General features: G+C 40.3%; 1 protein-coding gene across 8 annotated transcripts in view; it reads right to left on the minus strand.

Moving 5' to 3' along the window:
- The window catches only part of EEIG2 (EEIG family member 2), a 149642-nt gene that overhangs the window by 46217 nt on the left and 76416 nt on the right, over window positions 1-27009 (minus strand). For 7 of the 8 annotated variants that reach the window (XM_049700800.1, XM_049700790.1, XM_033434280.2 and 4 more), the window contains exons 6-10: window positions 10857-10960; window positions 7445-7540; window positions 7130-7319; window positions 6903-7030; window positions 6027-6096 (exon numbers count right to left, since the gene is read on the minus strand). In XM_049700800.1, coding sequence (XP_049556757.1) covers window positions 6027-6096; window positions 6903-7030; window positions 7130-7319; window positions 7445-7540; window positions 10857-10960 — 588 coding nt within the window. Of the gene's footprint in view, window positions 1-2993; window positions 3088-6026; window positions 6097-6902; window positions 7031-7129; window positions 7320-7444; window positions 7541-10856; window positions 10961-27009 lie in introns of those variants that run through there. The other variant, XM_033434275.2, reaches the window with a different exon arrangement.

The raw sequence follows: 27009 nt of genomic DNA on the forward strand, positions 1-27009 counted from the left end.
GTTTGAGATTGTTCCACTTAATTTTGTCCCCAAAGAGATAGTGCATTAGGCATTTTCTACTTGATTTGATATCCACAAGGTTTATATTAGATATCACAGAGAGAAAGTACTTGAAGTATTGAATGTTTATAATTGATACACTGGGATTAGTCTAGTCCCGGATCACCTCATACTTATTCCCACAGTAATCCAGTAATGTTTCCAAATTCTTAACTATCAACACACTGTGGCAAACATGTTTATATGTAAATCCAGGAGCATATATTGACTCTAGCAGTTCAGGTCTTGCGCTGACTTAATGGATGATAGTTTTTAGTTGCATTAGTATTGTGGCGTCTTAACGTACTTAACAAGGAAGCGCAAAAATTATTTTAGTCAAATGCAAATGTCTTTATAGGTGGTCAGTATTGTAAATTATATCTATGCTAATGCAGATTAAAAGGGAAAATGATCTTGAAGAGGGCTTTATTTCTTCACGAGCATGGTTTGTCAGACTGCTGGCTGTCCTCCCACATCTACTCTCCCCTTTTCCATGGTTTTAGCTAGGGACAGCCTGCTTGGTTAAAGACCACATTTCCTGAACTCCTTTGTCTACAGGTGTGGCCTTGTGACTAAGTTTCACCCCCAGGGAACGTGAATGGAGATATGCCAACTTCTGCCTCACTTGCTTTAAAGGGACATTGCTTGCCTCGGACTGGTAGCCATTTTGATAACACAGGTAAGGAGGATGGTAAAGGACAAAATGGAGGTACCTGCACCAATGAATCATTTCTGGGGCAAAGCTGTCCCTCCAGGCTGGCCATTTTATTTTTGGGTCTCCTTATTATAGCAGCTTAGCCTTTGCCCTAATATGCCAGGTACTAACTGACCTCTATTAATGAAATATGGAGAATACTAAAAGACTTAAAATTTGCAAGCTTTGTGAATAAAGTACTTAGAAATACTTAAATTAAGTAAAGACCTCAACAATAGGCTTTTCTTTTTTCTATTGTTGATTCACCTGGCACCTTGGCCTTACGTTATAATGGAATGAACACATGTTCCGTCTATTGTTTCTTGGTCTGGGAGGATAAGGTTTTTGTTTTTGTTTTTCTGGTGCTGAAGGAAAGTGCAGCGTTTATTGCAGTACACCACGTAAGGAGTCCAGGGCAGGTAGTGCCCCAAACATCCAAACTGGGAATTTCCTGGCACTCCAGTGGTTAGGACTCTGTGCTTTCACTGCCAAGGGCGCGGGTTCAATTTCAATCCCTGGTTGTGGAACAAATACCCTGCAAGCCTTGCAGCACGGCAAAAAAAAACCAACCAAACAAACAAAAAAAACACCAAACCAAACCAAAAAAAAACCCCGGACTCCCCTGATAAAGGTTTTCTATGAGCCTATAAACACAGTGTCTTTTTGAGGGAGCTGGATTTATTTTTGGATGAGGATCATTCTACCCTTTCACTGACTCCTCCTGAGTGATAAGGAGGAAAGCTGAAGTGGTATTGCATGGTGGGAGGGTATTACTGCTTAAAGTTATCACCAGGCGCCTATCTCCTCATTTGTCAAGATGCCAGGGCCTACTACCTGACATTTCACTGAGTATGCCAGAGATCAGTAAGACCAGAAGCAACCACCATGACTGGTCTCTGCCCTTAATGGAATTTTAAGGGGAAATTCTAAAAAATGGAAGTAAGGTAGTAGTTACTAGTCCACCAGGACTGAATTGGAATTCTCAGTTGATTGCTCAGAGACTTCTGTTCTTACAGATTCATTCTAAAGAAGAAATAGGAACATCCTCAACAGAATACCAGTGAACACTCTTTCACAGCTGCAGATAATCAGAATTTGAAGGAACCTTGGTGAGCACCACTGCACATAGGCTTTTAGATGCCCTAAAATGGTTCTGCTTCGGGCAGTGATGGAGTGACAGGAACCAGACTTTCGCTCCTGCTTCAAATAACTAGAAAACTGGATAGACTATATGAAACAACAGTTTTCACACACTGGACAACAGGCAGCATGGGACTGGCCCTGAGATAAGGGAAAGAAAGAAAGAAAAGCCAGACAAACTGCCTCAGCTTGCTGCCTAAAGCCATCTCCTTCTGGACTCTCCCAGCCTACAGCACAGGGAGGGAGGACCCAGATACAGCTAGGTGGTCTCTGTCAGTGGACGACTCAGGTCAGAGCTCAGGGATGCAGGAGCTACAATTTGTAAGTCCGGGGTACCAGAAGGAGTGGAGAAAAATAATGGCTGCAGAATTTCCAATTTTGATGAAAATTTTAAACCCACAGATTCAAGAAAAGCTCAATGAACCCTAAGCAGAATAAACACAAAGAAAAACACGCCAAGGCACATCATAAGCAAACTGCTAAAAACCAGAGATAAAGAGAAAAGCTTAAAAGCAGTCAGAGATGAAAAATCACAGAGGAATAAAGGTAGAAATGAAAGCAGACTACTTGTCAGAAATTAAATGTCCCAAAGGCAAGCAAGGAGGTACATGCAGGGTTCTGTAAGCAGCCCTGAGCTGGCCAGGCTGTATCCACTAGACTTAAAATGGATTACTGCAAACAGTCCTCCCCAAGTCTCTATCCCTTGTTGCCCTGTTCTCTTCAATCTCACAGGTTCCCTTTTGGAACTGTGGGTCTTGTGCCTCTTCTGTGCCCTAGGTAAATGATTCTAGTTTCATCCTGTGCTACTAGTTTATCTTACATAATGGATCTAACACTAACACATTAGCTTCTCTGATGAATACCCACTATTTATGGAGAGCCTATGTGTACAAGTACTTGCTGGACAGTTCAAATTAACTGCCATAAGAACTCTGAAAGACAGACCTTTAATTAGTATGTATAAAGTACTTGAGTGTTTACTGCATACCAGATTTTGTCCTAAGCATTACCATGTCTTCCCTCGTTTAATTTTAACACTATTAACTCTTATGAGGTGGGTTCTATTATCATCACTATTTTACAGGTGAGGACACTGAGGCAGAGAGAAGTGAAGTAACTTACCAAAGACACACAGCTAATAAATGGTGGAGCTTGGGACTGAACACAGGCAGCCCACTCCAGAGCGTGTGTTGTTCTCCCAGGGATGCATCTGTCTTTTTGGTAGCAAGTGAGAGATGCAGTATGTCAAGATCATGGCTAAGCTGGGTAATTACGGCTAAGCCAGGAACAGAACCCATATCTGACTCCATGGCCCATCGTCCTTTCACCATGACACATTGTTTCTGACATTCTTCAGCATGTAATATGAATCTACTTCAACCCCTAATTGTCCCTTTAGGCTTTCACGTATTGGGTGATTTTTTTTAACATTCATTTGGAAGGAGGACCGGAGCCAGAATTCGTAACTACATAAATGCCCTTATATCCTAGGTTCTAGATTCTGTCTCAACTAGAAATTATCTTTCTTTTCTCTGAGTAACAACACAAATAGCTAGCATATATTGAGAACCTTTTATGTGCCAGGTACTGTGCTAAGTAACTTTACATAAGTGATCTAAACCTAACCCTCACAAAAATCCTATGAGTTACATAACTTATTTACCATTCCCATTTTACAGGTGAGGAAAATGAGGCTTACAGAGAGTTTACTAACACTGTAAAGTCAATAGTGGAAGAGCTATGACTGGACCCTGAGTAGTCTAATGAGATAGCCCATGCGTTTATTATTTTGGTTCCTTTTGGTTGGAACTGTAGCTTTTGCTGTTTCTCCACCTAAAATAATAATAGCTAGGGCTTACTGAGTATATCATGTCATTTATACTTTATAACAACTCCAGGAAGTAGGCATATGATCACATTTTTAATAGAGTTCAGTTCAACTGAAGTTAAATGATTTACTCCCAAAGTGGTCTGGTTAAGATGTAAACCTGTCTCTTTAACTCAAAAACACATTTTCTCTACCATACATATCATTGTCCTTATAAATGTCATTCTTCTACCTAGTTCCCTGCTACTAGTCTTTCCCTGCTCCTATCTACCTTCAAAATTATGGCCAGTTACTTTTCTAAAATGCCAATCTGATAGGTCAGTTCCCTGCTGAAGAATGACCAATGGCTCCCCAGTGTACACAAGGGTAAACATTTTGTTATGGGGACGGAGGCTCTTTACAACCTGTCTTCAAGATACTTCCCAGCCTCATGTCCCACAACTCCATTTCACATGCCCCACCTCCTTAGAAAAACCTGTTTATGGGCATCCTCTAAGTAGGTGATACTATTCATAAACCAGTAAGATAAAATGATTAAGTACAATGAATGGGCTTTAGTCTCAAGAGACATGGGTATGACCTTGGTTTTAACACTTACTAGCTTTAAGGCCTTCCTTGGGTAAACTTCCTTAACCTCTTTTTATCTTTGCTTCCTCTTTTAAAAAACTAATAATAGTGTTGAAAGAGGTGAGAATTGAATGAAACATACACATGGTGCTCAGCACATAACTAATAAAAGTTCAATAAGTATTGCCTATAATTATTATATATTCACTACTATATAATTATATATTATAATTATTATGCCTGTTAAGTTCCTTCTATTTGTCCCTACTACCAGGAATATCTGTCTTCCACATACCCCTTCGTAACCGCTCACTTATCTTTTATTCTCCCAAAGACCCTCTTCGAGTGTCAACTTTTCTCTGTCTGAGTAAGGTGCCACCTCAGTTTCCTCTACTTCTCTGTGTTACAGAATTTATCATACTACTATAAAATTTAGCCTGTCTATCTCACCTGCTAGAAAGGGTCAGATAACAAATATCTTAGGAGGGCCACATAGTCTCTGTTATACTGCTCATGGCTCCTACTGTAGCACAAAGAAGCCAATTCAGACAATATGTGTAGACAATACGTAAACAGGTGGGCTGTATTCCAATAAAACTTTGTTTACAGAAATAGGCAGTGAGCCAACAGGGCCCACGGGCTGTAGTTTTCCAAACTCACATGCTAGACTATAATCTAGCTGAGGGTAAGAGCTGGGTCTTTCTTCTTTGCACCCTTAACCACAAGTTGGCCCAATAAATTGTTACTGAATTTAATAAGTGCATAAGTAAATGAAAGTTACAAAAGGTCTAAATTGTGTGACTCCTCTATCCTCCACAGCACAGTTTTATTCCCACCTATCACATCTGAAGGTAGTTAGTTGCTGATGTAGGTGTTTGCTCCTTTGTATCCTTTGGGCCCTGCAATGTGATGGACGCATAGGAGGTACTCAATAAAATGAGTGTTGGTAGAAGAAATGAATTAAACATTCTTTCTGGTTTTGAGCATTAGAGAATAAAATAACTGTCTTGGACCAAGGGGGCTCCCTCCCCCTGCAACTCTGACTTAGACTGTCGTTGTGCTGGAATTCTACATAAATACTCCATAGAAATACTGGGTACTGGGTGCACAGGGATCAGGCTGTGGGGAAGCAGTGGAGTGATCAGAATTTCTAAGGTGTCCTCAGCATCTGTGCTCACTATCATCTGCTGCAGTGCTGGGAACCAGAATGCTAAGTTTGGCAGGTGCCTTTTCTTCATCTGAATCTAAATAACTACCAACATGAAAATTAGTTTTCCAAACTTATTTTTCTTAATATGTATGTTAGGCTCTAGTGGGGCACAGAAAAGAGAGTACAGAAAAGATTAATATCAGTGTCTGCTACTGAGTAGTTGTGTAACTGCTCATAACAGACAAGATCACTGATTGAAAATATGATTTTGCTTTGCTGTAAGATATCAGACTAAGAACTCTTTTCTAAATGTCCTTTGTATACTGCAGCTTGCCCAGTGCTCTACCAGTTCTCTACTAATACATTCTAAAAATACATCTAAGGAAATCAACAAATAAACTTATAAAATACAATTTCAAACATACTCAGGATAAGGAAAACTAAGAGCTACACTAAGAGCTGTAATTCTTCTCATGGAACTACTAATATTGTGCTTTCTAGCCTCAATCTAATACAAACTTTGTAACCTTCATCTTCTACTCACGAGCATTTAAAAGAAAAAGTCAGTCTATTCTTTATTTTAGTGAGATACTCTTTGGACTACATACCTGTTTGGAAGATGATGACTGCCAAAGGTTGTACTTCCCCCAGGACCCACAAATAACCTCAGTCCTTCTTCTGCAATATACATTTACAATATTTGTTATAGGTACAATTATTAGATTGTCAAATAATATTCATATTATAATAAATTCACATTTTACATTCAGTTTTGTTAAAGAAATAAAAACTTAAAAAAAGAACTACATACATGTTTTAAAACAGGCAGTTTAAAAGATATCCTAATAGTTACTTCTTGTTAACTTTCTTAAAGCTATTTTTCTTAAAGCCCAGTAAAGAAGACAGCTGTTCCTACAAACTTCCTCAAGCAGGGTTTAATTATTTTTCTTTACAACCAGTTACATAATGAAACTAAGTCCATTGTTAACTGCTCTCTATTCACACCAGCATGAATAATTATAACTTTCAAATTGGTGGCACGTAAATTTTCAGTTTCAGTGAAAATGCTAAGGAGGGAATGAGGCATTCTGTTACTCACTATCATTTTAAGATCACCACCTAACCTTCCAAATTGCAATAGTGACTTGAGGTACTCATGCCCAGTTATGACAAAGCAGATGTAGATATCTGTCATAAGGTTTATAATCATGGCAGACATTGATGCATAGTTAAAAAATACAATAAAAGCTTTCTTTAAAATTGATATTTTTAAACTAAAGTTAATTATTTTCCAAATTTAATATCCATTAAACTAAACTATCCAAGAACTAAAAAGTTATCTTCAGATTTTTATGGGTGTGAAATTTATTTTACAAATACCGAACACTCAGTATCATAATGTACTGACTCTTTACAGCTGACCACATTGATTATACAAACCCGGGTCACATACATCCATATATACTTAATGGTTATCTACACACCTTCTGCACTGGAATCTAGGCTGAAGTCTTGACTTTGTAATATTTTCTCCACAATATCATCTGCATCCACTCTGGTGTCATCAACTCGCTTCAGCTGAGATTCTACAGAATCTTGTTTCACTGGGCATCTTTGAAAACAATTTTAAAAAATTTCCTTTTTTATTATGTTATGAAAAAAGAGTGTTTTTTTTTTCTTTTTTCCATTTAAACTGAGACCAAAATGATACCTGTTGAGTGTTTCCGAAGCTGTATCTTCTTTATCAGCTGTATCAAGACTTGGTCCAGCTATCTTTTGCTCAATTTCATCACATGGCTCTAGAATACTTTCAATTCCTGTTGATGTACTTCCCACTGAGGTATTTCTCCTGTGGCAGAACTCAGAGAAACTAGATGACCGGGAGTGGCAAGAGCTATACCCTGTCAGAGAAAATCACTCTGGATGTAACACTAGTATCAAACACACTGCAACCAAACATTCTCCTCCCGCGCCATAGCAATTCCAAGTCCCTTCAGAGCAATTCAACTTCACTCTTAGCCTCTACCTGATACTTTTGACTGCTGGCTTGCATAGCTTGATGTTCTAGAATGTCCACAGGCACCAAGTTCATCTGGAACAGAGGCACTCTTTGCTGAGAGATCTGCAATATGTCATAACATAGTGTTACTATTACTGTCAACAAGTCAATGGTCAATTTGTATTCTAATCTACGTATTTTAGAAACTAAGTTCATTATCAAGTTACAGAGTGAAAGAAATCCCTTTAAATCAGTACAATGTAAACAACTGTGGTGCAAGAAATACTGTGCAAAGAACTTAAATACCTCAGTTTACTGAAGTGCTATAGTACTTTTCATAAGATTTAATAGCACTCTATCTTAAATAAAACTATTTCAGTTTTTATATTTAGTATTTCTCTTATAAAAAGGAGTCAGATGGATTTTTATAAATTCTCACAAAATTGCCAGGTTTTTGGGTGGTTTTTGAGGAAATCTTTCCCCAAATCCATCACGACAGTAGACACTTTGTTACTTTTGTGTTAGTGATGCTGGTGCTAGGCTATAATTTGGACAAATGTCTCTGGTTTAAATCAACACAGCGTGTGATGTAGCACTGAGAATAAGGTTCTTCAGAAATTGATTATAGTATTCAGTTTCAAAGTCAATGTACAAAAAAAGCAGTGTCAAAGCTATTTCTATTATTTTCCTAATAATGTGCATATTCCAGATGCCAATTATGTATTTCCAGAACTAGGCTTCTTCCACAGAATGCAGAAGGGTGACCATTTTCATTAGGGTGAAATATTTGGAAACTAGAACTGTTTTTCACTTAGAGGCAAAAGGAAACCAACTGAGTAACACAGCAATTATAGCAGCAGTTCTATAAATGATATTGAACACAGATGGGCCAACGAATGCTGCCAAATAAGTAAGCTACTGGAGCGACCTGGCCCTTCTGCAAAGGGTTTCTCATTTCTGGACAGACTGTAAGGTACAAATCCAAACCAGCATCCCTAGTCCTGCTTGACAGTGGTCCTAAGCCCAAATGTTTGGCTACAGCAAATTCTGAACTAAAAGAGTTGGTTCATATCAAGAGTTATATACTTTACTCCTAGCATTGGCTCAGATCTTAATTCATCCATTTATTTATTGGTTTTCAAAATGTATTCATTCAATAAATATTTATTAAGCTCTTACCAGGTCAGTGCCCAATACTGTACAAGATATAGGGGTACAAAATAAATAAGATAAAATATATGCTTCACAGTTTAGAGTAGAAGCAGTTATAATACAACGTGGCAAGTACCAAAATATAAGCACCAAAAAGAAGCTATCAAGAGCTCCAAAGGACAAATGCATTGAACACTACTTGGTAATGAAGGAACAACCTCATAGAGGAGGTTAACTCCAGGTCTTTAACAATGCATAGGAATTTCTCAGCTAGACTAGGCAGGGAAAAGCATGCCTTGCCTGTAGGAAAGCAAACAGTCTGGTAAAGTTGGCATATAGGGTAGTGGTGTAGATGACTGAAGGAAAGAGAGAGATGAGCAGATGCCTGCTAATGAAGGACCTTCTCCTATGGGTTTAAGGAAGGAAATAATTCAATGGCTTTAAGAAAGGGTGTGGCTTGACCAGACTGACATTTTGGGAAGATCACTTTGGCAGCAGGATGAACAGGGGGTGAAGGAGTGAAGATTTTCATAATAATTCAGCTGAGATATGTTGAGCAGACACAAATGACAGTACTTAATTACTAACTAGAAGTGTGTGCCAGGATAACTGCAACAGAAAATACAGGGGGAAGAGTTAGGAAGACGACGTGCTGGGTATGTGGAATTTGAGACACCTGAGGACACCCATCCACTATTCATGGAATTTCTACTGTGTCCCTGGCCATTATGCTGTTGATACAAAGAAAAATTAAGACCTGATCACGAAGAACTTAGAAGCTTGCTGAGAAAAAAAGATAAACAGGTGGGTTTCAGTCTAATGTGACATAAAGTGGACCTTTCCAAAAAGCATTTGGAAATATGTGCCTGTGGTCAGGACGGAGGCCTGGAGGCAACATGAATTTGTAAATCAAACATATTAACTCATATTTACATGATCACATTTACATTTATGTGATAGTTAAATCCCAGGTATGGATGCCAGCACCCAGGGAAAGTGAGTGGAGGGAACCAAATCCTGGACAGTATCGATATTTTAACAGGAAGGTGGAAGAAGATAAAGAAGCCTCTGAGAAGCCAGAGAAAAGAGGTGGGAGCCAAGGCAAGAGAAAGCTTCCAGAAAGAATAAATGGCCAATTTATTCAGATGAGAGCAGAAAGAATGCCCACAGGATTTGACAGTCATGTTCTGGGAGACATCATCAGGAGAGGGCAGAATGTAGAAGCCAGACCACACATGAGTTTAGGAATAAATGGGCAGTATATTCTTCCTAGAATTTTGGCTATAACTTGCTCCCCTGAGTCTGAGAGAAAGAGGGCGGGGGATGGTGGGAGAAGGAGAGTGCGAGCCTATGGGAGAGCAGTACATGGAGAAGGATGTAGGGCTAATGAGTGTTTGGTTTCCAACATGAGAAAGAATTCATAATATTTAAATACTGAAGACAAGGAGCTAATGCAAGAGTTAAAAGTACACAAAGGATTCACTGATCCCAAATCAGGAAATTTGAGAATCCTTATTACGCATAAGAAATCTTATCTTTGCAATCTGAAAAGTGGTGAAGATGTTAACCACATCACTACACCTTTCTTTTCATTCTTTCAAATGATAACCATGGTCACATGGCGTGGGAGAAAAAAGGAAGCTCATAAATGCTTTTTCCCCAGCCAACTTGACATTCCCCCACCTGCTTTTAGCTCGGGGAGCAGCCTATGACTGGGTGTTTGCCTGGAGAAGTGGCCCCCAAGGTGTGGCCTGGGCCCAGCAGCAGGAACAGCAGCATCACCTGGGAACTTAGTCATGCAGCTTTCAGGCCCCAACCTAGATGTACTTAATCAAAACCTCTGGCTGCAGTGTCAGCAATCTATGGTTTAACAAGCCACCAGGCGATTCTGATGTGCACTAATGTTTGGGAACCAGTGAAAGAGGGTATGTGATTCATGGAAGAGAAGCACCACCTGAGAGATGACTGGCAGAAGCTGCTGGGCATGTGGAGCGGGAACAATCCTGTCGTGTCCTGTCATTTCTGTGGGGAGTAGAGGCATACAATGGTGGGGGTGGGAGTGTCACTGCAACATTTAGCTTTTAATTGGTCAGAGGATAACACACCCTTTAGACAAAATGAAGCATTGGCTTAAACAAAAATTGCATAATTGAAACTGCTGATAATTATTGGCCCATTTCAAGTTATATATACCCACAGAATTTTAACTCTGGGAGGGACTTTGGGATACTTTTAGGGTAGTACTGTTTCTTACAAACTGAAAAACCAGTAAGCGACACATCCATACCTGCTATCCCAAGATGAATTTTGAGAGTCTCTCCACCTTTTCTATCTTCTTCCAGAGATTCAGATTCACCAGCAATTGGTATAGACGTTGATGTAGAAGGAGGCCTGTAAATAAACATTTCTAAGGGTCAGAACTTGATTTCTGGTGGATCTGAAAGTTCGAAATATTGTTAAGAGATTGGTTGCGTAGTTACTACACAGCCTTAGTGGTGCCAGGTGATGTTGCCTCCTTGAGGATGAAAGTGACAAAAATCAACAAATAATGTATAAACATCCTCAAAACCTGAATAACATTCACTGGGGAAAAATGGGTTTTTACACAACAAAAAAAGTGAGACCAGAAAGGGCACTGCTTTGGGAAAAGGGAGGAGGTATGTTCTCAGCAGTGTCGGTGGAGGGTGCTTTGTCAGCTCTACTCTCAGGCCAGGCAGGGATGTTTCTGTGAGACGGAGGTGGCGGCACAAGCCCCTTGGCAGCCGAGGCTGGAGGGGATACCTCATGCCTCCGGCTCCGGTGCCTAAGATCTCTTGTTGGCTCCATTAACTTAAATTATCCATGATTTTATCTTCTTCCTTCTTCCCTGTAAACAGTCCACCTGCCCCAGGGAGAGTCTATAAAGAGCCCCAGTTGTTTAGATTTGATATTCTGGGCTGGATTCTCTGGGAGTAGATGATGGATAGATTTTCACTGGCTCATTCAAGGCTCCCATCTCCACATAGAAGGTGTGAAGCAGGGAGGGGCAAGATTGAGTTCTAAGAACTTCTTTTTTTTTTTTTTTTAAGAGGACATCCTTAATCTTTTGAGTTGGTTACTGAGAGGAAAATCACATCTTCCTAGAGACTATCCCTTGGTCACCTGAAATAAAACAGGAAGGCGATTGAAGGGGGATCATGAAGTTGATCCATTATGTGGCAATTCTTAAAATCTTACTGTATTAGTTCAATTCAGGCTATTCAGGTCCTTGGGAATATAGACATTTAAGACTGCCATTAAACCTATTTAATTGATAGATTATTCCTATCCCAGGGTCTCCTAAATTTCAAAACTACATATCCTACTGGAATATGCAGGATATTTATCCTGCAAGTTTTTGTCCAACTAAACTCATACTCTTTCCCCAAATCTGTTTTCTTCCTATATTCCTCTTCTCTGTGAATGCCATTATAATCCAAAAGTCACCAAAACTAGAATCCTAGATACTGCCTCTGTCTCCACACAAAAACTATTAGAACAAATAAGTGAATTCAAAGGTAGCAGGATACAAGATTAATATACAGAAATCAGTTGCATTTCTTTACACTAACAATGAAATACAGGAAAGAGAAAGTGAAGAAAAATCCCGTTTAAAACTGGCTAAAAAGAAAAACAATAAAAACAACCCTAGGAATAAATTTAACCAAAGAGGTGAACGACTTACATGCTGAAAACTATAAACACTGATAAAGGAAACTGAAGATGATTCAAAGAAATGGAAAGACATCCCATGCCCTTGGATTGGAAGAATATTGTTAAGATGGCCATACTACCCAAAGCGATCTACAGATTTAAAGCAATCCCTATCAAAATACCCATGACATTTTCTTTCTTTTTTTAAATGGATTTTTTTAAAAGTTAATTAATTTTTTTGAATTTTATTTTATTTATTTTATACACTAGGTTCTTATTAGTTATCTATTTTATACATATTAGTGTAGATATGTCAATCCCAATTTCCCATTTCATCCCACCACCACCCACCCTGCTTTCCCCGCTTGGTGTCCATATGTCTGTTCTCTACATCTGTGTCTCTATTTCTGCCTTGCAAACCAGTTCATCTGTGACATTTTTCTAGATTCCACATATATGCGTTAATATATATTTGTTTTTCTCTTTCTGACTTACTTCACTCTGTACGACAGTCTCTAGGTCCATCCATGTCTCTACAAATGACCTAATTTCGTTCCTTTTTATGGCTGAGTAATATTCCACTGTATATATGTACCACATCTTCTTTATCCATTTGTCTGTCGACGGGCATTTAGTTTGCTTCCATGACCTGGCTATTGCAAATAGTGCTGCAATGAACATTGGGGTGCATGTGTCTTTTTGAATTATCAGTTTCTCTGGATATATGCCCAGTAGTGGGATTGCTGGGTCATATGGCAGTTCTATTTTTAGTTTTTTAAGGAACCTCCATACTGTTCTCCATAGTGGCTGTATCAATTTATATTCCCACCAACAGTGCAAGAGGGTTCCCTTTTCTGCATTGGGTCTTCATTGCTGTGCACAGGCTTTCTGTAGTTGTGGTTAGCAGGGGCTACTCTTTGTTGCGGTGTGCAGGCTTCTCATTGCGGTGGCTTCTCTTGTTGCAGAGCATGGGCTCTAGGTGTGTGGGCTTCAGTAGTTGTGGCACAGGCTCAGCAGTTGTGGCTCGCAGGCTCTAGAGCACAGGCTCAGTGGCTGTGCTGCATGGTCTTAGTTGCTCTGCAGCATGTGGGATATTCCTGGACCAGGGTTAGAACCTATGTCCCCTGCATTGGAAAGCAGATTCTTAACCACTGCACCACCAGGGAAGTCCCACCCATGACATTTTCCACAGAACCAGAACAAATGCTCCTAAAATTTATATGGAACCACAAAGACCCAGAATTGCCAAAGTGATCCTGTGAAAAAAGAACAAAGGTGGAGGCATAACCCTTCCAGACTTCAGACTATACTACAAAGCTACAGTAATCAAAACAGTGTGGTACTGGCACAAAAACAGATATACAGATTAAATGGAACAGAATGGAGAGCCCAGAAATAAACCCACACACTTATAGTCAATTAACCTATGACAAAGGAGACAACAACATATGATGGAAAAAAGGCAGTCCCTTCAACAAGTGGTGTTGGGAAAGCTGGACAGCTACATGTAATCAATGAAATTAGAATACTGCCTCACACCATACACAAAAATAAACTCAAAATGGTTTAAAGACCTAAATATAAGACATGATGCCATAAAACTCCTAGAAGAGAACATAGGCAAAACATTCTCTGACTTAATAAGCACCCCAAAGTTCATAGCAGCACTATACAATAGCCAAGACATGGGAACAACCCAAGTGCCCATCAACAGATGACTGGCTTAAGAAGACGTGGTATACATATACATATACATATATATATATATATATATATATATATATATATATATATATATAAAATGGAAAATTACTCAGCCATAAAAATGAAATACTGCCATATGCAGCAACATGGATGAACTTGGAGAATATTACACTTAGTGAAGTAAGTCAGACAAAGACTAACATTATATCATTTAAATGTGGAGTCAAAAAAATAATATAATGAATCTATATACAAAACAGAAAGAGACTCACAGACATAGAAAACAAATTTATGGTTATCAAAGGGGAAAGGGAGGGATAAATTAGGAGTATGGGATTAACAGACACAAACTACTATACATTAAATAGATAAGCATCAAGAATATATTGTATAGCACAGGGAATTATATACAATATCTAATAATAACCTATAATGGAAAATAATATGAAAAAATATACATAACTGAAGCACTCTGCTGTATACCTGAAACTAACACAATATTGTAAATCAATTATACTTCGATAAAAAAAAAAGGAGTTCCCTGGTGGCCTAGTGGTTAGGATTTCACGCTTTCACTGCCATGGCCCTGCAAGCCGCATGGCATGGACCACAAAAAAAAAAAAAAAAAAAAGTCACCAAAACTAGAATTCTAGATATTGCCTCTGTCTCCTTCCTATTCACTTTTCTTCATATCCAATCAATTTCCACACCCCGCAGATTCTCTCTTAACATTTTTTTTTTTTTTTTTTTTTTTGCAGTACGCAGGCCTCTCACTGTTGTGGCCTCTCCCGTTGCGGAGCACAGGCTCAGCGGCCATGGCTCATGGGCCCAGCCACTCCACGGCATGTGGGATCATCCCGGACCAGGGCACGAACCCGTGTCCCCTGCATCGGCAGGCAGACTCTCAACCACTGTGCCACCAGCAAAGCCCTCTCTCTTAATATTTTTCCTATTCATGATCTCTTCTCTGCCTCCACCAATTAATTGAGTTTGGCCTTTGTACCTGGATGAGTGCAAGCGTCTCCCAGCTAGTCTGCCTACCTCTATTCCACGCTACTCTTACTGTGGTCTTTGTGAATGTGCATATGAACATATTACTGTCTGATTTAAAACACTTCAATAGTAGGGGACCTTAAAGATGGCAGAGGAGTAAGACATGGAGATCACCTTCCTCCCCACAAATACATCAGAAATACATCTACATGTGGAACAACTCCTACAGAACACCTACTGAAGGCTGGCAGAAGACCTCAGACCTCCCAAAAGGCAAGAAACTCCCCACGTACTGGGTAGGGCAAAAGAAAAAAGAAAAAACAGAGACAAAAGAATAGGGACGGGTCCTGCACCAGTGGGAAGGAGCTGTGAAGGAAGAAAAGTTTCCACACACTAGGAAGCCCCTTCGTGGGTGGAGACTGCGGGTGGCAGAGGGGGAAAGCTTCAGCGCCACGGAGGAGAGTGCAGCAACAGGGGTGCGGAGGGCAAAGCGGAGAGATTCCCGCACAGAGGACCGGTGCCGACCAGCACTCACCAGCCTGAGAGGCTTGTCTGCTCACCTGCTGGGACGGGAGGGGGCTGGGAGCTGAGGCTTGGGCTTTGGAGGTCAGATCCCAGGGAGAGGACTGGGGATGGCAGCGTGAACACAGCCTGAAGGGGGCTAGTGCGCCACAGCTAGCCGGGAGGGAGTCTGGGAAAAAGTCTGGACCTGCCTAAGAAGCAAGAGACCATTGTTTCAGGGTGCACGAGGAGAGGGGCTTCCTTCCCTGTCTGCCCACAGAAGGCAGAGCACCGCCTAAATGAGCTTCAGAGACGGGCGTAAGCCACGGCTATCAGCTCGGACACCAGAGACAAGCATGAAATGCTAATACTGCTCCTGCAGCCACCAAGAAGCCTGTGTGCGAGCGCAGGTCACTATCCACCCACCCCCCCCACCCCCGCCCCAGGAGCCTGTGCAACACGCCACTGCCAGGAACCTGTGATCCAGGGACAAGTTCCCTGGGAGAACACAAGGCACACCTCAGGCTGCTGAAACATCATACCCGCCTCTGCCTCCACAAGCTCGCCCTGCATTCCAATTATAACTACCATAAGCCTCCCTCCCCCCAGCATGAGTGAGCCAGAGCCCCCTAATCAGCTGCTCCTTTAACCCCATCCTGTCTGGGCTGGAACAGATGCCCGAGGGCGGCCTACACACAGAGGTGGGGCCAAAACCAAAGCTGAACCCCAGGAGCTGTGTGAACAAAGAAGAGAAGGGGAAATCTCCCCCAGCAGCCTCAGAAGCAGCGGATTAAATCCCCACAATCAACTTGATGCACCCTGCATCAAACCTTAATAGACAACGAACCATCCCAAAATTGAGGCAGTGGACTTTGGGAGCAACTGTAGATTTGGGGTCTGCTGTCTGCGACTGATTTTTATGTTTATCTTACTATAGTTTTCAGTGTTTGTTATCATTGGTGGATTTGTTTATTGGTTTGGTTGCTCTTTCTTTTTTTTTCATTATTATTATTTTAAAAATACTTTTATTTTAATAATTTTCTTTTCTTTCTTTTTTTCTCCCTTTCTTCTGAGCCGTGTGGCTGACAGGGTCTTGGTGTTCCGCCTTGGTGTCAGGCCTGAGCCTCTGAGGTGGGAGAGCCGAGTTCAGGATATTGGATCACCAGAGACCTCCCAGTCCCATGTAATATCAATCAGTGAGAGCTCTCCCAAAGATCTCTGTCTCAATGCTAAGACCCAGCTCCACCCAATGGCCGGCAAGTTCCAGTGCTGGATGTCCCATGCAAATCAACTAGCAAGACAGGAACACAACCCCACCCATTAGCAGAGAGGCTGCCTAAAATCATACTAAGTTCACAGACATCAGAAAACACACCACCAGACGTGGTCCTGCCTACCAGAAAGACAAGATACAGACCCACCTACCAGAATACAGGCACCAGTCCCCTTCACCAGGAAGCTTACACAACTCACTGAATCAACCCCACCCACTGGGGGCAGAGACCAAAAACAAAAGGAACTGCGAACCTGCAGCCTGCGAAAAGGAACCCCAAACACAGTAAGGTAAAGAAAATGAGAAGACAGAAAAACACACAGCAGATGAAGGAGCAAGATAAAAACCCACCAGACCAAACAAATGAAGAGGAAATAGGCAGTCTACCTGGAAAAGAATTCAGAGTAATGATAGTAAAGATGATCCAATATCTTGGAAATAGAATAAACACCAGAAACGTTTAACAAGGACCTAGAAGAACTAAAGAGCAAACAAGCAGTGATGAACAACGCAATAAATGAAATTAAAAATTCACTAGAAGGAATCAATAGCAGAATAACTGAGGCAGCAGAACGGAAAAGTGACCTGAAAGATAAAATAGTGGAAATAACTACCGCACAGCAGAATAAAGAAAAAAGAATGAAAAGAACTGAGGACACTCTCAGAGACCACTGGGACAAATTAAATGCACCAACATTTGATTTATAGGCGTCCCAGAAGAACAAGAGAAAAGGAAAGGGTCTGAGAAACTATTTGAAGAGATTATAGTTGAAAATTTCCCTAACATAGGAAAGGAAATAGTCAATCAAGTCCAGGAAGTGCAGAGAGTTCCATACAGGATAACTGCAAGGAGAAACATGCCAAGACATATAATAATTAAACTATCAAAAATTAAATACAAAGAAAAAATATTAAAAGCAGCAAGGGAAAAGCAACAAATAACATACAAGGGAATCCCCATGAGGTCAACAGCTGATCTTTCAGCAGAAACTCTGCAAGCCAGAAGGGAGTGGCAGGACACATTTAAAGTGATGAAAGGGCACTATGAGGAACAGTATGGAGGTTCCTTAGAAATCTAACAATAAAACTACCATACGACCCAGCAATCCCACTACTGGGCACATACTCTGAGAAAATCATAATTCAAAAGGAGTCATGACCCACAATATTCACTGCAGCTCTATTTATAATAGTCAGGACATGGAAGCAACCTAAGTGTCCATCGACAGACGAATGGATAAATCAGATCTGGCACATATATTCAATAGAATATTACTCAGCCATAAAAAGAAACGAAATTGAGTTATTTGTAGTGAGGTGGATGGACCTAGAGACTGTCATAGAGAGTGAAGTGAGTCAGAAAGAGAAAAACAAATACCGAAGGCTAACACATATATATGGAATCTAAAAAAAAAAAGGGTTCTGAAGAACCTAGGGGCAGGACAGGAATAAAGACACAGTCTTAGAGAATGGACCTGAGGACACTGGGAAGGGGAAAGGTAAGCTGGGACGAAGTGAGAGAGTGGCATGGACATATATACACTACCAAATGTAAAACAGATAGCTAGTGGGAAGCAGCTGCATAGCACAAGGAGATCAGCTCGGTTCTTTGTGTTCACCTAGAGGGGTAGAATAGGGAGGGTGGGAGGGAGACATGTGAGGGAGGGGATATGGGGATATATGTATATTACAGCTGATTCACTTTGTTATATAGCAGAAACTAACACACCATTGTAAAGCAATTACACTTCAATAAAGATGTTAAAAAAATAAAGTGATGAAACCAAGATTACCCAGCAAGGATCTCATTCAGATTCAACAGAAAAATTAAAACCTTTACAGACAAGCAAAAGTTAAGAGAATTCAGCACCACCAAACCAGCTTTACAACAAATGCTAAAGGAACTTCTCTAGGCAGGAAACAGAAGAGAAGGAAAAGACCTACAATAACAAACCCAAAACAATTAAGAAATGGATATAGGAACATACATATTGATAACTACCTTAAATGTAAATGGATTAAATGCTCCAACCAAAAGACACAGACTGGTGGAATGGATACAAAAACAAGACCAATATATATGCTGTCTAAAAGAGTCCCACTTCAGACCTAGGGACACATACAGACTGAAAGTGAGGGGATGGAAAAAGATATTCTATGCAAATAGAAATCAAAAGAAAGCTGGAGTAGCAATTTTCATATCAGACAAAATAGACTTTAAAATAAAGACTATTACAAGAGACAAAGAAGGACACTACATAATGATCAAGGGATCAATCCAAGAAGAAGATATAACAATTGTAAATATTTATGCACCCAACATAGGAGCACCTCAATACAGAAGGCAAATGCTAACAGCCATAAAAGGGGAAATCGACAGTAACATAATAATAGTGGGAACTTTAACACCCCACTATCATCAATGGACAGAACATCAAAATGAAAATAAATAAGGAAACACAAGCTTTAAATGACACATTAAACAAGATGGATTTCATTGATATTTATAGGACATTACATCCAAAAACAACAGAATACACTTTCTTCTCAAGTGCTCATGAACATTCTCCAGGATAGATCAAATCCTGAGTCACAAATCAAACCTCAGTAAATTTAAGAAAACTGAAATCATATCAGGTAACTTTTCTAACCACAACACTATGAGACTAGACACTAGATATCAATTACAAGAAAAAAATGTAAAAAATTACAAACACATGGAGGCTAAATAATATGCTACTAAATAACCAAGAGATTACTGAAGAAATCAAACAGGAAACCAAAAATTACCTAAAAAAAAAATGACAATGGAAACACGACAACCCAAAACCTATGGGATGCAGCAATAGCAGTCCTAAGAGGGAAATTTAGAGCAAAACAATCCTACTTCAAGAAACAACAAAAATCTCAAATAAACAACCTAACCTTACACCTAAAGAAATTAGAGAAAGAAGAACAAGAAAACTCCAATGTTAGCAGAAGGAAAGAAATCATAAAGATCAGATGAGAAATAAATGAAAAAGATATGAAGGAAACAATAGCAAACATCAATAAAACTGAAAGATTGTTCTTTGAGAAGATAGACAAAAATAATAAACCATTAGCCAGACTCATCAAGAAAAAATGGGAGAAGACTCAAATCAATAGAACTAGAAATGGAAAAGGAGAAGTAACTGAGACTGCAGAAATACAAAGGATCATGAGAGATTACTACAAGCGACTATATGCCAATAAAATGGACAACCTGGAAGAAATGGACAAATTCTTAGAAAAGTCCAACCTTCCGAGACTGAACCAGGAAGAAACAGAAAATATTAAAAGACCAATTACAAGCACTGAAATTGAAACTGTGATTAAAAATCTTCCAAGAAACAAAAGCCCAGGACCAGATGGCTTCACAGGCAAATTCTATCAAACACTTAAGAGAAGAGCTAACACCTTTCCTTCTCAAACTCTTCCAAAATACAGCAGAGGGAGGAACAGTCCCAAACTCATTCTATGAGACCACGATCACCCTGATACCCAAACCAGACAAAGATGTCACAAAAAAAGAAAATTCCAGGCCAATATCACTGATGAACACAGATGCAAAAATCCTCAACAAAATACTAGCAAACAGAATCCAACAGCACATTAAAAGGATCATACCCCATAATCAAGTGGGGTTTATTCTAGGAATGCAAGGATTCTTCAATATATGCAAAGCAATCAATACACCATATTAACAAACTGAAGGATAAAAAACATATGATAATCTCAATTGATTCAGGAAAAGCTTTTGACAAAATTCAACACTCATTTATGATAAAAACTCTCCAGAAAGTAGGCATAGAGGGAACCTACCTCAACATAATAAAGGCCATATATGACAAACCCACAGCCAACATCGTTCTCAATGGTGAAAAACTGAAACCATTTCATCTAAGATCAGGAACAAGACAAGGCTGCCTACTCTCACCACTATTATTCAACATGGTTTTGGAAGTTTTGGCCATAGCAATCAGAGAAGAAAAAGAAATAAAAGGAATCCAAATCGGAGAATAAGAAGTAAAACTGTCCCTGTTTGCAGATGCCATAATACTATACATAGAGAATGCTGAAGATGATACCAGAAAACTACTAGAGCTAATCAATGAATTTGGTAAAGTAGCAGGATACAAAATTAATGCACAGAAATCTCTTGCATTCCTATACATGAATGATGAAAAATCTGAAAGAGGAATTAAGGAAACACTCCCATTTACCATTGCAACAAAAAGAATAAAATACCTAGGAATAAACCTACCTAAGGAGACAAAAGACCTGCATGTAGAAAACTGTAAGATACTGATGAAAGAAATTAAAGATGATACAAACAGATGGAGAGATATACCATGTTCTTGGACTGGAAGAATAAACATTGTGAAAAACACTATACTACCCAAAGCAATCTAAAGATTCAATGCAATCCCTATCAAACTACCAATGGCATTTTTCGCGAACTAGAACAAAAACTTGCACAATTTGTATGGAAATACTAAGGACCCCAAATAGCCAAAGCAATCCTGAGAAAGAAAAACGGAGCTGGAGGAATCAGGTTCCCTGATTTCAGACTATACTACAAAGCTACAGTAATCAAGACAGTATGGTAGTGGCACAAAAACAGAAATATAGATCAGTGGAACAGAATAGAAAGCCCACAGATAAACTCATGCACATATGGTCACCTTATCTTTGATAAAGGAGGCAAGAATACACAATGGAGAAAACACAACCTCTTCAGTACGTGGTAATGGGAAAACTGGACAGCTAAATGTAAAAGAATGAAATTAGAACACTCCCTAACACCATACACAAAAAAAAACTCAAAATGGATGAAAGACCTAAATGTAAGGCCAGACACTATAAAACTCTTAGAGGAAAACATAGAACACTGTATGACATAAATCACAGCAAGATCCTTTTTGACCCACCTCCTAGAGAAATGGAAATAAAAACAAAAATAAACAACTGGGACCTAATACAACCTAAAAGCTTTTGCACAGCAAAGGAAAACATAAACAAGACGAAAAGACAACCCTCAGAATGGGAGAAAATATTTGTAAATGAAGTAACTGATAAAGTATTAATCTCCATAATATACAAGCAGCTTATCTAGCTCAATATCAAAAAAACAAACAACCCAATCCAAAAATGGGCAGAAGATCTAAATAGACATTCCTCCAAAGAAGATATACAGATTGCCAAAGAACACATGAAAGGATGCTCAACATCACTGATCGTTAGAGAAATGCTAATGAAAACCACAATGAGGTATCAACTCACATCAGTCAGAATGGCCATCATCAAAAAATCTACAAACAGTAAATGCTGTAGATGATGTGGAGGAAAGGGAACCCTACTGCACTGTTGGTGGGAATGTAAATTGATACAGCCACTATGGAGAAGAGTAGGGAGGTTCCTTAAAAAACTAAAAATACAACTACCATATGACCCAGCAATCCCACTAATGGGCATATACCCTGAGAAAACCATAATTCAAAGAGAGACATGTACCACAATGTTCATTGCAGCACTATTTACAATAGCCAGGACATGGGAGCAACCTAAGTGTCCATCGACAGATGAATGGATAAAGAAGATGTGGCACATATATACAATGGAATATTACTCAGCCATAAAGAGAAATGAAATTGAACTATTTGTAGTGAGGTGGATGGACCTAGAGTCTGTCATACAGAGTGAAGAAAGAAAGAGAAAAACAAATACCGTATGCTAACACATATATATGGAATCTTAAAAAAAAAAAAAAGGTTCTGATGAACCTAGGGGCAGGACAGGAAAAAAGACGCAGACTTAGAGAATGGACCTGAGGACGCAGGGATGGGGAAGGGTAAGCTGGGACGAAGTGAGAGAGTGGCATGGACATATATACACTACCACATGTAAAATAGATAGCTAGTGGGAAGCAGCCGCATAGCACAGAGAGATCAGCTCGGTGCTTTGTGACTACCTAGAGGGGAGGGATAGGGAGGGTGGGAGGGAAACACAAGAGGTAGGGGATATGGGGATATATGTATACATCTAGCTGATTTACTTTGTTATGTAGCAGAAACTAACACAACATTGTAAAGAAATTATGCTCCAATAAAGATATCAAAAAACAAACAAACAAAAAAATGCTTCAATAGCTTCCTATGGGATAAAGCTCAAAGTCCTCAGAATGGCAAAACAAGGCCCTTTTCAGTCTGGCCTAGACCTACCTCTTCAATTACCCAAATGCATATTTTTAAACAATGTCAAACAGCTTGGTGAAAAACCTCCTGCATTCAATATTCTATAAGAAATACTAACATGTAAAGGAAATATACTTACAAAGAATGGAGTCTGTAGTCACAGTCACTAATCACTGATGGCGATACATTCCTGCCTGTCTAAATTCTTATTTTTACTTTTTTGGCCATGCCGCATGGCTTGTGGGATCTTAGTTCTGTGACCAGGGATTGAAGCCGGGGCCACAGTAGTGAAAGCACCCAGTTCTAACAACTGGACGGCCAGGGAACCTCCCTACTTATCTTTCTAATGCCACTACCTTTTGTTTTTCCTTTCACAGCTGGCCTGATTACAGTGTCTCCAACCATCTACCTCTTAGACCTGTTTTCCAGCCCTTCAGAACTCCCCCCGTGTGGCCTCTTCCCTTTCTCCCTCTCCATCAGTGTCCCTCTGGCTCCGCTCTTCCCTGTCCAGCCTAACTTCGCAGCCATATCACTTTGAGCAATACCTTCAGTTTGGAGCTACTCATTCCGCAGTCTCAAAAAATCTGAAGAACCCCAACCCTTGATAATTTCAGCCATCTGTACAAACTGATCTAACACTGGGGCAACTAAGCATTATGGAGAAAATTCATTAACCACAGGGACTGATATTAAGGCAAATTTAGGATCTAAAATTTTAGCAAATTTAGAATTTGAAATCTCCTAACATCTATTAGGAAATATCTCCTAACAGCTATTAGGAAAAATCTCCTAATCTCCTAACAGCTACTAGGAGAATTTCAAATTGTTGAATAAATAATCACTGAGTGCCTATCACGTGCCACTTTTTTATTCTATTATCCCTTTTGTTCTGAAAATGCTTTTATATCTCTTATCAGAAATTGTTTAATGTAGTTAATTGTTAATTTCAGAATGAAAGGGATGGGATTATTTTAATTTCATGTAATGTTAAGAGTATATGAAAAATGACCTCCTAAAATGACACTACTACCTACTTGGTATTTCATAAATAGTCTCTCCATGCCCTGTAACAATGCTATAAACTTGTGTAAGCTGTTTTCTCTACCTGGAATGTCTCTACCCACCTCCCCTGCTTAGTGATTTCCTATTCATCCTTTAAAACTTAGCTCAGTGTCACCCCCTCAGTGAAGACTTTCCTGGCTTTCAAGGAAGAGTAGTTAAGGACTCTCCTCTATGCCTCAATAACATCATATGTTGTGCCTCTGTCTCCCATATAAATAGTGAATCCTTCAGAGCAGGGGGTTGGTCTTATTGAGTTTGGTAAATGTTAGCAAAGGGTAGACGATCTATGCACATGTACTGAATGAGAGAATGCTGGGGAGTTGGACAAATTAGTTCTGTAACCTCTGAGCCTCAATGTTCTCACACCACAGAGTTGTTTCAAGAATTAAATTGGGACACAGTAATATTCATTAAATCATTTTGACAAGTGGTAATTTCCTCCTTTCTAGAATATGAACACTCCAGAATCCTAGCTATTCAAGAGAGTATATCATCCCTAGATCTGCTTTACCACAAAATCATTAAATGCCAGTACATATAATTTCTCCTTTAAAATACCCTTTTCATAGGCATTAGTGGTTGGCTTTCTCTTCAGAGTCAGCTTCATTCTTTTTGAGAGCTGCTGGGTATTTGACAAATTGTAGAGAACTATAAAGCAGAGTTTAGGTCAAGTGGTTAGAGGCTGACTTACCAGCTGTCTTCTTCATAAGTACGGGCTTTAGTATAAAATTTGTGTTTCTGAAAAACTGTTCGATCTAAGTCACAGATCTGTTCATAGAATATCAAAACTAGAATTTAACTCAGAGTGCTAAGAATCTGCTACACTCTTGTCTGTTTCTCTGGAAGGTTTTTGAAAACTTGTATCATGAAAAATTAAAAGACAAAAGCAGAGAGAAGAGTACAATGACCCTCTCCAGCAGTTATTTACATCTTTGTCTTACAGACAAATACTCAGTCAAGTCCCTCAATTGCTCTGTGCTTTAGGGTCCTCATCAGTAAAAAATGAACTTGCATTATACCCATACCTTAAAAACTGGCTTCATGAAGCTCCCTTAGGGACTTCAGGGGTAGTAGGGTACTACACCTTTTTTCTCCCTCAATAGACAAATATTATATACAGGATTCATAATGTATTTGTGCAAAGGGATTCTGTGGCTAAATATTCTGGGAAAGAAAGTCACCAGACTAGACAACTTCCAACTTTCAGCTCTTCAGTACCGTGATTTTTTTTTTGGGCCACGCCACTTGGCTTGCGGGATCTTAGCTCTCTGACCAGTGATCAAACCTGGGCCCTTGGCAGTGAAAGCATGGAGTTCTAACCACTGGACCGCCAGGGAATTCCCAAGTACTGTGATTTTACGTATTTGATATACACTGAAATACAACCTGGTAAAAAGAATTTACTTTTCACATCGGCAGTTCAAACATTTTTCTATTCAATCCATACTCAGTAAGTACATGGATGTTAGAGCTGTCCCTTTCCTACTGACAGTTGCACAATTTCAGATACTCAAAGAAAAGAGAAAACAAATATTGGGAGTTTGATTCTCCTGAGAAATACTTTCACGTTTCTGGAGATGAGGTAAAGTTCGTTTATTTTAATGAGTTATGAAAGTCTTTCTCTAGCCAGCCCGCTGTGTGTGAATGGGCTGTGCTGGGGATTCTTAGCTCTGATGCAGGGGATTTGCTTATTCCTTTGAGCCCCCTGAGGAGAGGTGACATGGAGAGCAGATAATCAGCATGCAGCACTGAGATGAGCTGCATATGGGATAGATGATAAAACGGCACAGGACAGACCTTCAAGATGGCGCAGGAGTAAGACGTGGAGATCACCCTCCTCCCACAAATACATCAGAAATACATCTACATGTGGAACAACTCCTACAGAACACCTACTGAACGCTGGCAGAAGACCTCAGACTTCCCAAAAGGCAAGAAACTCCCCACGTACCTGGGTAGGGCGAAAGTAAAAATAATAAACAGAGACAAAAGTATAGGGACGGGACCTGCAACAGTGGGAGGGAGCTGTGAAGGAGGAAAGGTTTCCACACATTAGGAAGCCCCTTCGTGGGCGGAGACTGCGGGAGGCGGAGCGGGGCAGCTTCGGAGCCGCGGAGGAGAGTGCAGCAACAGGGGTGCGGAGGGCAAAGCAGAGAGATTCCCGCACAGAGGATCGGTGCCGACCGGCACTCACCAGCCCGAGAGGCTTGTCTGCTCACCCGCTGGGGCGGGCGGGTCTGGGAGCTGAGGCTCGGGCTTCGGAGGTTGGATCCCAGGGAGAGGACTGGGGTTGGCAGCGTGAACACAGCCTGAAGGGGGCTAGTGTGCCACAGCTAGCTGGGAGGGAGTCCGGGAAAAAGTCTGGAGCTGCCAAAGAGGCAAGAGACCATTGTTTCGCGGTGCGCGAGGAGAGGGGATTCAGAGCACTGTCTAAATGAGCTCTACAGATGGGCACAAGCCATGGCTATCAGCGCGGCCACCAGAGACAGGTATGAGACGCTAAGGCTGCTGCTGCAGCCACCAAGAAGCCTGTGTGCAAGCACAGGTCACTATCTACACCTCTCCTCCCGGGAGCCTGTGCAGCCCGCCACTGACAGGGTCCTGTGATCCAGGGACAACGTTCCTGGGAGAACACATGGTGCACCTAAGGCTGCTGCAACGTCACACTGATCTCTGCCGCCACAGGCTCACCCCGCATTCCGTACCCCTCCCTCCACTCTGGCCTGAGGGAGCCAGAGCCCCCTAATCAGCTGCTCCTTTAACCCCATCCTGTCTGAGCGAAGAACAGACGCTCGCAGGTGACCTACACGCAGAGGCAGGGCCAAATCCAAAGCGGAATCCCAGGAGCTGTGCGAACAAAGAAGAGAAAGGGAAATCTCTCCCAGCAGCCTCAGGAACAGAGGATTAAATCTCCACAATCAACTTGATGTACCCTGCATCTGCGGAATACCTGAATAGACAATGAGTCATCCCAAAATAGAGGCAGTAGACTTTGGGAGCAACGATATATATATATTTTT

Source organism: Orcinus orca, chromosome 1 (assembly GCF_937001465.1).
Source record: "Orcinus orca chromosome 1, mOrcOrc1.1, whole genome shotgun sequence".
In the NCBI taxonomy this organism is placed as follows: domain Eukaryota; kingdom Metazoa; phylum Chordata; class Mammalia; order Artiodactyla; family Delphinidae; genus Orcinus; species Orcinus orca.